General features: G+C 39.1%; 1 protein-coding gene across 2 annotated transcripts in view; it reads left to right on the forward strand.

Annotated features, from left to right (window-relative positions):
• Positions 1-15,239, forward strand: part of LOC104592769 (DExH-box ATP-dependent RNA helicase DExH3-like) — a 53,196-nt gene extending 37,957 nt beyond the window's left edge. Inside the window, exons 11-20 of one of the 2 annotated variants that reach the window (XR_734484.3) lie at positions 94-288; positions 2,213-2,416; positions 2,591-2,660; positions 2,794-2,942; positions 5,015-5,323; positions 12,619-12,678; positions 12,946-13,098; positions 13,245-13,355; positions 13,682-14,433; positions 14,779-15,239. Coding sequence is in view for 1 of the 2 variants with exons in the window: in XM_010252288.3 (XP_010250590.2) it covers positions 94-288; positions 2,213-2,416; positions 2,591-2,660; positions 2,794-2,942; positions 5,015-5,323; positions 12,619-12,678; positions 12,946-13,098; positions 13,245-13,355; positions 13,682-14,152 (1,722 nt within the window). In the remaining variant the exon portion in view is untranslated. Of the gene's footprint in view, positions 1-93; positions 289-2,212; positions 2,417-2,590; positions 2,661-2,793; positions 2,943-5,014; positions 5,324-12,618; positions 12,679-12,945; positions 13,099-13,244; positions 13,356-13,681; positions 14,682-14,778 lie in introns of those variants that run through there. The other variant, XM_010252288.3, reaches the window with a different exon arrangement.
• The last annotated feature ends 614 nt before the right edge of the window (positions 15,240-15,853 follow it).

Below are 15,853 nucleotides of genomic sequence, written 5' to 3' on the forward strand. Positions count from 1 at the left end.
GTGATCAATTGTTCCTTTTTTTTTTTTTTTGCATATATGCTCTTTGATGTTCTTTAACAATTTGGATCATTTTCTTTTTTGGTTTGCATTCAGAGGTTAATATTTGAAAAGCCTGAGGATGGCATAAGAAAAATAGTTCTTGCAACCAACATAGCTGAGACAAGTATCACCATTGATGATGTAGTTTTTGTTGTCGACTGTGGAAAGGTAAAAGAGACATCATATGATGCATTGAATAACACTCCTTGCCTGCTTCCTTCCTGGATTTCAAAGGCTGCTGCTCAGCAAGTAAGATTACATTCTTCCACCCACCCACCCTCTTTTGTTGTCTAAAATCTGTGTGATTAATTTTGCTAGGCCCTTCTGGAGTTACAATTTGTAAACCTGTGAAACTGTATCTAAATTTTGTTCTTTTAGAGATTTTGGTGTTGAGAAGTGTCACTTGATGTTGTATCTACCAGACAAGGCCATTCCTTAATGTTCTAATATCTATTAGGACCATTAATTTACTTGAAGCTAATTTTCTCATAATAATTGTCTTCAATAATTTGGATTCATAATCATCTATTCTTGATTTCAACTATATCTTGGTGGGTTGCATGAGTCTGCTTGCTGATTGGAAAATTTCATGAATCCTTTCACATCATTTTGGAATTTTTTGGGGAAAACTTTGGCATTCAGATATTATAGGTTGTTGACAGATTGAAAGATATGTTCTGTACAACGAGTTTCAATATCTTACCCAAACACATAAAAACGATGCCAAATCTAGCCATGTTTGAATCATCTAATTTTACAAGTATTATGAATGTCAGTAGCTTTTATGGGGCCCTTTGAGTTAAGGCTCTGAAGTGATGCTAGTCATGTTTTAATGGCCAAAATTCTTTTAGACTCCTTTTGGTTGAAGTTGATAAAGGATATTTTTCTTGCTGGTTGCCTGGATACTTTTTACCATATGGTCATTTCACTGGATATATTTGGGTACATATAGCCTTAGAGTGAAATGAAGGACCAGGATTTTGTGTTTCTGACCATTTAGGTGGGGATAAGGTGGGGATGATGATGAAGAATCTTTTGGGTATAGATCCAGTTGATTTTTAATCTAATATGCTGAGATGGTAAAGGTCTGAAAGCATATTTCTATAACAAGATTCTTGTTAGCTTGATGAATGTAGAGAAGATGGGCCAAATGTCCCATAGCCCACAGTTGTGCTTTACTACAAACATGTATCTTTACTGATTATGACCATGCTAGATAGTTAGTCCCATCAAGCTCGACTGTGGTCACAGCCAATAAAGAGTCTACAGGTGCTCCTAGAACCTGTTCGGACTCTGAGCTCATCTTATTTTCAATTCCAGAAGCATTCATCTTCCTCAAACAACTCCTAAAACAGTTTCAGATGACAAATAAAGAAGACAGGAAATAATAGACACCAAGTACCAACCTTCACAGATCCCTAACAGCCAACTACATCTCACCCGGAACCCGGGAGAAATAGAAAAAAGGCAGCCGCTCCCTGTAGGCTTTGCAAAGCTTGGATCGATCTTTAAGGTAATAAAAAAGATCTCCTTCAGCCACTGAGCACCAAGGTGAAGCTTCCTGTGGGACCCGCAATCAGAACTCTCAAGTTGATTAGGCTTATTGGGCAAAACCAAAAACTGTTAAAAAGATGAGAAGAATATCTTCCTTTTTCTCCAAGAAACCACTACCAACTGGGCTGAATGTCTTCTTCAATCAATCATTTGATTCAGCTCTCCATACACAGTGTATTGGGAAAAAAAGAAGAAAAAAAAAAGAGGGAAAGAAAAAGGGACCCACTCTGATACCAAGAAGAAAAACAGTCTCAAAAGAATAAGAAAACTGATTAAAAGGAAGGGGAAAACAAAGGAGATAGCAGCAGCAAGAAGAAGAAGAGATTGATTGTGAGAAGGGTGAAAAGAAGGGTTGTTCGTACCTGTCTTCTTCCCCTAGTCCTTTCATTAAAAATGATTAATCAGTAATTATCAGAAAATTACAAGTAAGCCCTTAGTGGGGTGGCCAGTTAATTAGAACAAGAGAAAACTAATGCTAACAGGCCCATTAACAGAACAGAACATAAAAAATATAAAGCACAACTGTGGGCTATGGGTTATTCAGCCCATCTTCTTTACAATGAATTTTGGGTTTCATAACATACATTGCTAATGTGGGCTTTTTGTGTCCTTATTTCAGAGAAGAGGAAGAGCTGGCCGCATTCAACCTGGTGACTGTTACCATCTCTATCCCAGATGTGTATATGATTCTTTTGCAGATTATCAGATGCCAGAAATCTTAAGAACACCCTTACAATCTCTTTGTCTGCAAATTAAAAGCCTACAGCTTGGAAGCATTTCAGAGTTCCTATCTAGGGCCTTGCAGTCACCTGAACCATTGTCGGTAAGCTTATGTTGGAGTCTAGTTCTCTTTCTCTAGAACGTATTCATAGAAATTACATATGACACAATTTTATAGTCTTTCTTTCTTTACATTTTTAGTCTTTTCTTAATTGTTGATCATATCCTTTTCTTAATTTTGAAGTTATCTAATTTTGGCTGCTTTTCTTTCTTGTAGGTTCAAAATGCCATTGAATATCTTAAAATCATTGGAGCGTTGGCTGAAAATGAGAACCTGACTGTTCTAGGTAGGCAAAGTTCATCTAAGCTTGTGGCTGCTGATACAGTTTGTTGCTTTAATAATACTAGATACATTTGCATTACTCTCCTTATGTGTTACCCTAGAAGAATGCACCTCAATTGATGCAAGTCACTTGACAGGACGACACTTGTCAATGCTTCCAGTGGAGCCCAAACTCGGAAAGATGCTCATATTAGGGGCCATTTTCAACTGTTTAGAACCAATATTGACCGTTGTTTCTGGTTTAAGTGTCAGGGATCCATTTTTAATGCCATTTGACAAGAAGGAGGTATGCTAACTTACATTTTATCCTTATAGTATAGTGTTATAGATGGACATTGATAAACTGTGAACTGTGAATCTCTTTTCTACTGTAGCAGTCCTTGTAAGGATCTGCATTTGTGTTTTAATCATGGTGTGCTGAAACCAAATCCAAGATAGGAAGTGTGGAAAGGAAACTGACTTTCATATTCTATAAACCCTGAGAGGCCAAATCTGAGATATAATCAGGGAAAGGAAGTAGACAAAGACTTTGATTCAGATTGTATCAACCTAGGTGAGGAGAATACGGACACTGAAGATTCTTCTGAGTCCAGAATGGGAATTGTGGAAAGCAAATTCAGAGCTAAGTTTAGGGTTGAAAATAAAGCTGATCTGACACTACTATTTGAAGAAACTTGTGAGACATAAAAAGGGACTTTTGGCCTAGTCGAAACAGAACTTGGGAAGAGAGAATGCTCTTTCAGGTGAATAGAAAACTGGAATGGAAAGGAGGGGAGAATCAATTTCTAGGTGATAGTGGGTGGTGTAATTTCAACCCACAGTTATTTGGCAAGGCTACAATGCAGTGTTTTAAAAGTTCAAGGCGCAAAAAAGGTGCAAGGCTACAACGCAATGTTTGGTTTGTGGATAGTTTCCATCTATTTATAGTAATGAGAATTCTTGGCATTTGGGTTGAAAAGAGGGTTAAGGAAGTTTGAAATGGGGTTGGTGGATGACCTTATATCTCTTCTTAGTTCAGTGTTTTTATATTATTCTTGCTTGGATGGTAGAATTTGGTTGTGCCCCCTTCTGGTTCTTTTACTTGTTCCCCCTTCACTGCTCTTCTTCAGTCTTCTAACTTGGCAAGTTCCTTTCCAATGAAGTGTCACCTCATGTTTGTAGCTTATGCTTGGGTTGTGGTGAGACAATTACCTAAACCTATTATAATCTTGTCCTTTTGGTTCTTTTGTTTAGAATTGGTTCTCGTTTCTCTTTGGTTGTAGGTATGTCTCTTCCTCAGATGTGGTAGGCCTTTTTTACCCAAGTTTCTTTAGACTACCGAAAAGAAGGGGAAGAGTAATGTGGAGAACCATAAGAGCAGCCATCCTCTGGTCAATTTGGGAAGAAAGGAATAATAGAATTTTTCTAGGGATTGAAAGAACTAAGGAGCAAGTAATTGATTGCATAACTATTAAAGTCATACATTTGCAGATTCCTTAGCCAAATAGGGGGTAGGGAGGACTCAATCTATGTGGGCTTGCTTTTAACTCTTTATGTTAGTGTTGATCTTGGGGAGGGCTAAGAGAGTTTACCCCTCCTCTTCGTTGTTGTACTTGATGCTTTTTTATTTTTAATAAAATTTCTGTTACTGATCAAAAAAGAAGTCATGCATTGGTTGAAATCAATTGAGCTTTTCAAAGACTACCCAGTTGAGGACATTTCTAGAGGATGGTTTGTGGTGGCAAATTCTTCAATTATAAAGAATGTAATTCAGGAATAATGGATCCCTTAAGCACAACAAAGGGTGAAGTTGAATTTTGATGGAAGCTGGTTGGGTAACCTGGGTCCCTTGAGAGTTGGGGGAGCATACAGAGATGGGGAGGGTAGACTGATCGCAATCTATTCTGGATCAATAGTCATGGGTGATTCACCAAGAACTGAGATTTCAGCCTTACTCCAAGGGTTGAGGTTGGCTAATCAATGGGGACTTCACAATTTTGAGGTTGAAGGAGACTCTAAATTACTAATAGGTGGCTGCAAATAGAAAGTTTGGGGGTTTGGACATATGGACAGCAAATGAGGGAAAAAGTAGGGAAATGAAGGGAAAGGTAGGGAAACCTATACAAACCTTGTAAAGGTTTCCCTACCTTTTCCTTCAAACCAAACGTAGCATTAGGGACAATCTTTCTTGGGCTGCGTTTTAATCTTTGAGATAAACTTGGGGTCAACACTCGTTGTGGGTGGTTGACAGTTGTACTCCTTAAGTCCTTATAACTAACAAATTAATGAATGTTACCATTTATAAATTACTTGCAGCACATTACAGAAAATCCTTGTAACTGTGAAATATGTATGTAAATCTCTAGCTTCCTTTTGCAGCTTGCTGAGTCTGCAAAAGCCCAATTCTCTGCTCAGGACTACAGCGATCATCTTGCACTTGTCCGAGCCTACCAAGGCTGGAAAGATGCTGAAAGAGAGCAAGATGGATATAGGTACTGCTGGGAAAATTTTCTTTCAGCACAGACCCTGAAAGCTATTGATTCTCTTCGGAAACAGTTCTTTACTTTGCTCAAGGATACTGGCCTGGTTGATGAGAAGACAGCCACATACAATGCATGGAACCATGATGAGCACCTCATTCGAGCCATCATATGTGCTGGCCTCTACCCTGGAATTTGTTCGGTTCTGGTGAGTAATCAATTATTTTCCTTCATTCCTTTTGGTTTTACTTCATCAATCATCTTTACTAGTAGTAGGCCCTGTTGTTATATTTAGTTCCCTAATAAAGAGGAAGCTGAATTGGTTGTGGGTGAGTTTAAATAGCCCCCTGTTTGTTTTGTTTTTTAATTCAAAAAACGACAAAATTTAGAGTCAGAGAGCATAGAGGAGTTGTGACATCCACCAAAATCTGAGTCTAAATCTAATAAGCTTTAAGCCTTATTGACTTACCAATTACCATATTTGGATTCAGATCTGAATGAATCCATAAGCAAGATTTGTACTGAGTCCATTTTAATATGGCTGAAACCAGACCCAACCCTTTATCCCACAAATTCCTCTATTGGTTGGAATATAAACTGACCAACTTTTACTTAATTGACTTTAAATATGGCTTAAATCTTAGTGTTTTCAACCCATTGTTGACCCCACCAGTGAGACCAATGTCTTGGTGACCCAGTCACAATCCCATTTCAGGTCAACATCTAACCTGCTATATTCAAAAAAAAAAATCATTCAGTCAATGATCAGTCAACTAGACAGTTGAACCATTAACCTGTCTAACCTATTCAATGGGTTACTTCTTTGCATTTTTTTAATTTTTTTTGTGAAAACTTCTTTAATGATGGCATGATGCCTTGGCTGGTTGATCCAGATGGTTTAGCTGCTGATTCATTGACCTAGAATGAAAAGCGGTTCAGCCTCTATATTGGGTTTTAAAACACTTATGTAGGGGTGGGGTGCTCAAGGTTTGGTTAACTGAACCCTGGGCTATTTTTTGAAACTGAACTGGTACTACCAGTTTTTGCAATTCCCTGAACCAAAACCGAACCGGTACCACCAATTAACTGATTGATTGATTTCAGGTTGGTTGGTTCAGTTCTTTGGCTTTTCGGTTTCTTATATTATAACATATATTATAAATAAATATAAATGTATATAATATTATTTATAATATATTATATATTATAAATAAATAATTATAAATGTGATATATAATGCATATATTTATATATAATATATATAAATATATATACCGTGGTTTGGTTAACTGTCGGGGTTTTCTAGGTTAATGAAAAACTGAATCGGTCCTTCGGTTTTTTCAAAAATACAGAACTGAAACTGAATCGATCAGTTCGGTTAACTACATTTTTTTGGTTCAGTTTTCTTGGCTGGGTTTGATTTTTTGGTTTTCTATGAGTACCCCTACTTTTACAAAGTATTTGAGAAAATAGATAAATATGATATGATTTAAAAGGCACACCTAGGTGCACATCCAGGGCACATTTTAATATATATGCCTCACCAGGTCCCAAGCGCACCACTTTCAAAAGGCGTGTGCCTTGTGCACCTTGCCCCTCTGCCCAAGTGTGCACCTTTTTTTATTTTTTGCACTTTTTGGTATTTTTTAAGCATGGTGGTTGGGCTGGGGGCTTTATCCCCAGACCCCAACCACAAGCCCCTTGAGGCAAGCCCAATGTTAGGGTCTTAAATTCTTAATCTTTAATAAAATGATTTTATAATTTTAATTATCTTCTAAAAATACCTTCCCCTTATTTGCTAATGTTATTCATTCATTCATCCTAATAAAAGATAGTTTAAAAGATAATTAAAATTACAAAATCATTTTTTAGGGATTAAGAATTTAGGATCCTAACATGGACTTGTTTGGGCTTGCCTCAAGGGGCTTGGTATAAATGTGGCTTGTAGAATTAGGAATGAAAGATGGAACATCACATTAACCATGTGAAATAATGCAGTTGATAAAGAAATAAGGAAATTAAAAGTTTGACATGCTTGAATATGTTTTGTATGCTATTTTTTAATTAATACTATTTTTTATATTTCTTAATTTATTTTCAATTTTTACATTTTTTGCTTTTTTATTTTTTTTTTTTAAATTACACCTTGCTTCAAAAAAGCATGCACCTCACCTTGCGCCTTGGATGCAAAATGGCCTTTGCACTTTTTTTGCCCTTGCGCTTTTGAAACACTAATTATTATAGATATTTGGATCCTAACAAGATCCATGGAAGAGAACCCATGTCCAACCATTTTTTTTAGTTAGTCATTTTATCAACCCAAACCAACAAAATATGGATATGGTATAGGTTTGAATCTTGGATTGACCTATTACATTCAATACCCCAGTTAAAATGCCCTATCTGTAATTTTTTTTTTTTTTTGATCAATAACACTTTCATTAACTCATCAAAAGAAGATTTACAATAGGAAGACAAACACGCTTATCTTCCAAGAGCAACAAAGAACCTCAAGAAAAGAAAAAAAGAAAGAAAACACACTATAGTTACAGCTTAGCCCAAAAAAGTGAATCCCTTTCTGCCCCTTGTTTAGCTAAACCGTCAACTAGGAAATTAGCCGATCTTTTAACCCAAAGTATCTGAACTTCCATCTCCCGCACCAGCCACTTGAATTTCCTCCTCTCATTATTGTACTTCCATAAGCCATTGTGATCTTTAATCAGCCACCCTATCACCACCTCTGAATCCCCTTCAATTAAGAGTTTCCTGATGTTCAACTCCTTAGCTTTCTGTACCCCTTCCATAACTGCAAAGATCTCAGCTCTAAGGGAGTCACCCACTCCAATTGGGCCTGAGAACATAGCAGAAATGACCCCATTTTCATCCCTAAAAACACCCCCAATCCCCGGTTGTCCCGGATTTCCCCTGCTACACCCATCAAAGTTTAGTTTCACGAATCCACTAGGTGGAGGGGTCCAAGCCACACTCATTACTTAGTCTGTGTGCAATTTGCAATTTCACCCCACTTCCTCAACATGTCATCCACAGTGTAATCTGTGAAAAGCTCCAAAGATTTCAGCCATTGTACCTGCCCTAATATGAATGATAGCCCTCAGATCTGCTGCTCCTCTCTGAGCTTCTGAGAATATCCTTGAGTTTCTTTCTTCCCAAAGTGTCCAACATACTACAGCCCTTAGTCCTCTCCACATTGTCCTTCCCCTTTTTATCCGCCACCTGAAAAGAGAAGGGGAAAAAAGGCCTTGCAAGTCTGATGGGGTATTCCAACTACATTCAAATAGGGACAAAGCCCATTCCCAAATTGACCTCGCAAAATGGCAAGACACCAGTAGGTGAAAACCAGTCTCCCCATCCGCTTTACAAAGAACACACCACTGAGGTGACAAACAAGTATTGGGTCTCTTCTTTTGGAGTAGATCACCAGTGTTGATTCTTTCCAGATAGGCTTCCCAACAAAAACTACCAACCCTAGGAGGTATTGCTCTGCACCAAACCTCATCAACAGGAAAAGGGGGGAAGGTAGGACTGGTGGACTGACTTAAGACTTTGAAGAAAGAAGCACAAGAAAAAATGCCGTTGGGAGGTGTCCAAATTCTAGAATCCGCCCTAGTGGGGTCTAAGACAACGTTATCAAGAATTGCAATAAGGCTCAAAATATTGTCAAAGTCTAAGTCCCTCAAATCCCTTCTTAGACCCAAGTTCCACCCAACCCCAGAAGTGGAAGAGGACGGGGTGGTAAAAGACGAGATTGGCTCATTTTTCAGATCAGAAAGAGCAAACAAAGAAGGAAACTGATCCTTTAGAGGGGCACTCCCCACCCTGGTTTGTTCCCAGAATTTTATGGAGTTACCGGAATTCAAATCATACCTAATATTAGGGGAGAAAACTGGTAGCAGGTCATGAATGGCTTTCCAAGGAGAATTGCTTGTGGTCCTAGCTTTGATTCCAGCGTCCCATCCATTATGCTCCAGCCCATGAATACTTGCCACTATTCTAGCCCATAGCTTCTCCTTCTCTAAGGGGAATCTCCACAACCACTTTCCCAACAGAGTCATATTCCTTCTCCTAATATTCCCAAGCCCCAAACCACCACATGTCTTACTCCTACAAACTATCTCCCAGCTAACCCTATGATCCCTCTTTTCCTCTCCCGGTTCCCACAGGAAATCTCTCATTAACTTCTCTGATCTATTAGCAACCTTCACTGGGATTTTAAACACCGACAGGAAAAAGATAGGTAAATTAGCAAGTGTGGCCTTAATAAGAGTAATTCTCCCACCAAGAGAGATGTAGTTCTTTTTCCAAGACACCAGTCTTTTTTCAAACCTTTCCACCACAGGGTTCCAAAAGCTCCCTCTCATAGGATTATCACCTAAAGGCAACCCTAAGTAGTTCAAAGGCCACCCTGAGACTTCACACCCCAGCACTTCAGCACTCTCCCTGATCTCTCCCTCCTCCAAATTCACCCCCACAACACAGCTTTTCCCAAGGTTAACCTTCAAGTTGGATATTTGCTCAAACAGTTGTATCACCGACTTTAAATTCCTGATAAAGCTCACATTACTGCCTTCACAAAACAGAATCGTGTCGTCAGCAAACTGCAAGTAAGGGGGGTTTCCACCCTCCCAAATCTCCAACCTCTAATAAGCCCCCTAGAATCTACTCTGTGAATCAGTTTCCCCAAAACCTCCACAATTAGAATGAACAAGAAAGGAGAAAGGGGGTCTCCTTGTCTTATAACCCTACTGGTTGGAAAGAAATCTACTACTGTCCCATTCACTAGCACTGAATAATGACAATTCCGAACACAACCCATAATCCACCTACACCACCTATCCCCGAACCCAAATTTAGTCAAAACTTTCCTCAAAAATTCCCAGTCCACCAAGTCATAAGCCTTTTCCAAGTCCAACTTACAGACCACTCCCTTCTTCTTATCCCTCTTTAAGTTCTCCACACTCTCATTAGCAATTAAAATTTGATCAGTAATTTGTCTTCCATTCACAAAAGCTCCTTTGTAGTGTGCAATGATATCTGGCAAAACCTTCTTCAGCTTCAAAGACAACACTCTTGCAATGATCTTATACAAGCTATTAACCAAGCTAATTGGCCGAGAATCCTTCGGGTGGGAAGCATCTTTCTTTTTTGGAATTAAGGCTATAAATGTAGAGTTCACACCCGGATTGATAACTCCTCTCCTGAAAAACTCCTCAAACACCCGCAAAAGATCATCTTTCAAAATATCCCAACAGTCCTGATAAAAAGCCATTGTGAACCCATCCGGCCCTGGGGCTTTTGTTCTATCCATAGAGAATACAGCCTCCTTGATCTCTTCTAAACTAAAGCTTCTCTCCAACCTTCTCTTGTCCTCCACCCCTACATCTGGCCAATCCAATCCTTCTACCCACACCCGTGTACACACAGGCCTTCTTAGAATAGATTTGAAGTGCTCCACACAAGCCCCAGCAATCTCCTCTTGATGTACTAGCTCAACTCCATCTACTACCAGTTTGGAGATCAGGTTCTTCCTTCTCCTGCCATCTGCTAGAGAGTGGAAAAACCTAGTGTTTCTGTCCCCCTCTTGCACCCATTTACACCGAGATTTTTGCCTCCAGCTAACTTCCTCCTTGTGTAGGCAGTTCTCTAACTGTCTTCTTAAATCTCTCCTGAGCTCATTGTCTTCCTCTCCAAGTTCTCCCCTTTCTTCTTTAGAGTCAAGGCTTTCAATCTTATCCAACAGATCTCCCTTTCTTTTATCTATCCTCCCAAACTTCATCAGATTCCACTCCTTGATTTTTGCTTTCAAAAATTGAAGTTTCTTATGGAATTTCATCCCCTCCCATTCCACCAATGGGTTACACTCATACCACCACTCCCTCACTTTATTAGTAAACCCTGGGTGGAGTAACCACATATTTTCAAATCTAAAGGGGGTAGGACCTCCACGCCTTCTTTCCTCCTTACATAACACTATGGGCCAATGATTGGAGGTCACCCTTGGAAGAGCTCTAGAAGCCAAGGTTCCCCAATGATCTTCCCAATCCAGAGAGAACAGGAATCTATCCAGTTTAGAGCAAATGGGTCTAGATTGGAGATTTGACCAAGTAAATGTCTTATGGGCTAGGGGGATCTCTTTAAGCTCAAAGTCATCCACAAAGCTGTTAAACTTCCTCATGCTTTTTGTCACCCTCTGGTTAACCTTATTGGATTCCTCCGAGAATCTAATCACATTGAAGCCCCCACCCATGCACCAGGGCCCATCCCACAACCCTCTAACATCCGCCAGTTCCTCCCACAATTCCTTTCTCTTTCTGTAGTCATTCGGTCCATAAACATTTGTGAGAACCCATGTAAAATCACCCTCATGCTGCTTAAACTTCACGGAAACCGAGTACTTTCCGATCAACTCCTCCAGGCCTTCAACCACATCCCTCTTCCACTATCTGTAATTAACGGAGTAGTACACCAAGATTCAAGAGATTGAGTAAAGATTTAAGGAGGTAGTGGGACTTGGTACTTCAAAATTAACAACATTTTATAGGCACTCCATGTTTTACTTTCCAAGGTAAATGTGTCACTCAATGCTAATATCATTGTATTAATGTCATGGGTTTTTTATTTTTTTTAAACACCAAAATTCTGACAAAATTTTAGAGGGTCTTGAAGCACAATGGTGAGGAGAGAGGAGAGGAACTGATGACATGAACCCAATCCTTTTCCATATTTTATTATGATCCAGAAGTCAATATCAGGTAAGCTTAAATAGTTTATAGAGAATATATATATATAAAGACCTCTAGAGTTCAATTCTTCATTGATGGGTCATTTCCCATTTGTTGTAATGGAAGACTGCACCTTTCTAGACTGATACCCTGCTATAATCTGAAGAGACATGCAGATTGGGTTGCACGCACCTTAATCAGGAAGATGTGCAGCCTAGGCAATCCAGGGAAGCTGAAATTGGAGGGGTTGTAAGAAATAGCAAGAGCAATATTTGTCTCAGTTTTTCAGGCGCAATTTTGCTGGGCATCTCCCATAAAGTAGAAATCCTAGCTCTGGTTCAAGGTCTGAGTTAATCTCTTTGCAAGGGTGGAAGGATATAGATGTGGAGGGGGGTTGTCAAACAATTTTGTTTGGATGCATGCTGTTGAGAATATTTCTTGGGTCTAAAGGCCTTTGGTTGGACAAACCCAAGCTTTGGGCAATCAATTGAACAGATTGTTCAAGTGGGTGCCATGGTCTGCTAATGCTATGGCTGACACTTTAGCTAAAGCAGGGGTTAATCAGGATTGTCTTTATTGGGGAAAGCCTGGGTCGGGTTTGGATGTGTAATTTTCTCTCTTTAAATTGTTGTAACTGCCTGTGCCTTTTTCTTTCATGTAAACCTATTATTATCTGTTTGTTCCCTTTTACCATTTCCTGGTAGATAATCTAGTAGTTTGTTTTTCACTCTTCACTGAACAATGACATAAATTGATTTTACAGAACAAGGAGAAGTCGGTATCACTGAAGACAATGGAGGATGGTCAAGTCCTTTTATACTCTGTAAGTTTCTTGTTTTTTTAGCTGCTCTTGGGTTCTCTGTGGTTTTTTTCTACATGCTATGTTGCATGGATGCTTCAAAAGAGATTCTGTGTCCATGCTGGACACTTCAATTTTTAATGTAGGTACTATGTTGGACACCTTGTCCAAGCCATGTCCACCTAATATAGGCTACATATACCTCCATATGGAGTATGCAGATAGGATCCATATTATCGTCTTTGTTTTTCTTATTCAATTTGCTCTGTATATTTTCTTTGTCTTGCCCAGAACTCGGTCAATGCTCGGGAACTCAAAATTTCATACCCATGGCTAGTTTTCAATGAAAAAGTGAAAGTGAACTCAGTGTTCCTTAGAGATTCTACTGGTATATCTGATTCTGTGCTTCTCCTATTTGGAGGAGATATTTGCAGAGAGGGGCTTGTAAGTTTTTCATGCACCTTCTTTCTATGCTTAGTTGCTAAACATTCAAACTGCTTTCAGTTCCGATCCAGTTGGATGTTTCCATGCTCATTTGCTTTTTCCAGTCATGCAAAATTTGATCTGGATTACTCCCTTTCTCTTGACAGGATGGGCACCTAAAAATGTTGGGAGGATATCTAGAGTTCTTCATGAAACCTGCTTTGGCAGAAACTTACACCAATCTAAAGAGAGAGCTTGATGAACTAATCCAAAACAAAGTAGGTGACACATTGCATGAAAACTGGGTAACAAACATGTATTGAATTTGAACAACTATTTATTCACCATGTTCTGTAGCCAAGCCCGACTATCGTTTTTCCTTGGATATTTTCCCATTATGTTCCTTTCTCTAAGATTGGCTTCCTCCTCGCTTTCTTTTAGTAGATTTTTATTTCCAATGTGTTGCAGATCCCAGATTTCTGTTTTCCTTGGATGTTTTTCCATGTCCCTTTCCCAAGATTAGCTTGCTCCCCTTTCTTTATTTTTGAAGATTTTAGATTTTCACTGCATGTATCTTGATCTTTATTTGAATCTTGATGGACAGATTTTGAATCCCAAGATGGACTTAAATGTCCACAGCGATCTCCTATCAGCAGTAAGGTTGCTGGTGTCAGAGGACCGATGTGAGGGTAGGTTTGTCTTTGGCCGTCAGGTCCTAAAACCATCAGAAACTCTAGCAGCATCGATTCCGCCCTGCGTGTTTTCAAGAAGTGGTGGAAGTGGGCCTGGGGGTGATAATTCTAAGAGTCAATTGCAAACATTAGTCACCAGAGCAGGACATGAGGCACCCACTTACAAGACAAAACAAATGAAGAACAACCAGTTCCGAGCCATTGTGGAATTCAATGGTACGCAATTCATGGGACAACCTTGCAACAACAAGAAGCAAGCAGAAAAAGATGCAGCAGCTGAGGCTTTGCAGTGGCTCACTGGCGGAGCTCAGACAGCTCCTGGAGATATAGATCATATGTCTATGTTGCTGAAGAAAAGCAAGAAGAAACATCAGAGAACTTGATATGTGGTACAGAGGTAGAACTGCACTGGAAAGACACGATGAGGTTATCAGAAATATTGCCATTAATTTCACCAGAGTTGCAGAATTGGTGGTTCAGTTATATGGTGGATTTGACTAGTGACCCAGCCACTTCGGATAAGACAACCTGCGATTTTTCAATGTGCAGGTTCTGTGATAGTCAATCATGGCCCTTTCGGGGCTTAATTCTTTATCAATGCGGTAAACATTGGCCATGGAATGTTCTTCACTGGTTAATGAGCCTGGAACGACTATACAGACAAGTAAGCATACAGAACCAGATTATAGATAAACAAAATTTAGCAGTTTGACCTAGAGATCACATTGGTCTGAATTTTTTGCTGCATCTTGTAGTTACTAATTCATTTTTTTCCTGCTTCTGGTTACTCCTTACGAGGAAAATACCTAATTCACTATTACTTGTGTATATTACCAATGTAGTTAGAATTTAAGTATTCCAAGACAAAAACATATTTACAATATTAATGTGAATTGTGGCGTTCTTTCCTTCCATGTCTTCCTTTTTAACTTATTTTTTTTATTGGAAGAATCTATTTACCAGAAAACTGGATCAGTCAAATATGTTAAATTCTAAATTGATCCTGCAGTATATGTGCTGTGTATATTCCATATATGGATGGATCAAGTATCTGGCGTGAAGGATCTTTCTTTCCATTCCTGATTCAACTTCTGTACTGGATGGATGACAGAACAATCTCTGCTAGGCATTCAAGTGGGAATTTGTGAAAAACAGTCTATCTAGTCTGATAGTAAAGCTAGCTTTTTATCCAACTTGTTGATTTTCATTATGATTTATTATCTATTTGCCTGCTACCTTGCAAATTATCCTGGACTGGGGGGTGGGGAGTGGATATTTTTCTCTTTTGGATGTATTTGTTCTTGCGTAACGAATCTCGGGTGTACTTGTTGCAGAGAACAAAATCATTGCACTTGCATTGACTGTATCTGGTCATGGTTTTACATGTTAAATGTGCATGAATTTTCACAAAAATTTGTATTTGGATTTTGTACACTGGCAGAAAGTGATTCACTGAATGGAGTTTGGATATGCTTCCAACAAGCCACTTCAATCAATGTGGGTCAGGTCCATAGCCTGTTGAATTGCTTTTTGGTGAATTGATTAGACACTCGATACTCAATTTTTGAGTATTGAACCTTTATTATTATTATTATTATTATTATTATTATTATTATTATTATTATTATTTTGGGAGAGGAGCTCTCTGAACAAGGCAGTGGGTAGAGCAGCCCCACAGATCAGGATCATGCACCCTGATTCTTTCAATGGACTCGGGAATGAGATCTGAGTTCATGTGATCCAGGCTAGACATGAAATCCGTAAGGCAATTGGCTTTCCGAAATCGACTGTATCTTGGATGATTGAATCCACGGTCCAAGGGGGTTTTACTTGACATTGATGCAATCTAAAACCTGTTTGGCATCACCCTCAATCAAGATGTCATCACAATTCACGACTGACAGATTTGGCCAACTTCAGAGCATTCTTAATCGCAATAGTCTTAGCTGTAAGGACGGAGATTTGCCCAAGGATTGAGTGGTTATATGCAATAGTGCTGCCCTCATAACAGCCCAGCCAGAAGAGGCAATTCCGTTCTCTAAAATAGAAGCATCAAATTTTTGGATTTTCTTTTATACAATACT

The sequence above is a fragment of the Nelumbo nucifera genome, chromosome 3 (genome assembly GCF_055504915.1).
Source record: "Nelumbo nucifera cultivar China Antique chromosome 3, China Antique-T2T, whole genome shotgun sequence".
Lineage (NCBI taxonomy): Eukaryota > Viridiplantae > Streptophyta > Magnoliopsida > Proteales > Nelumbonaceae > Nelumbo > Nelumbo nucifera.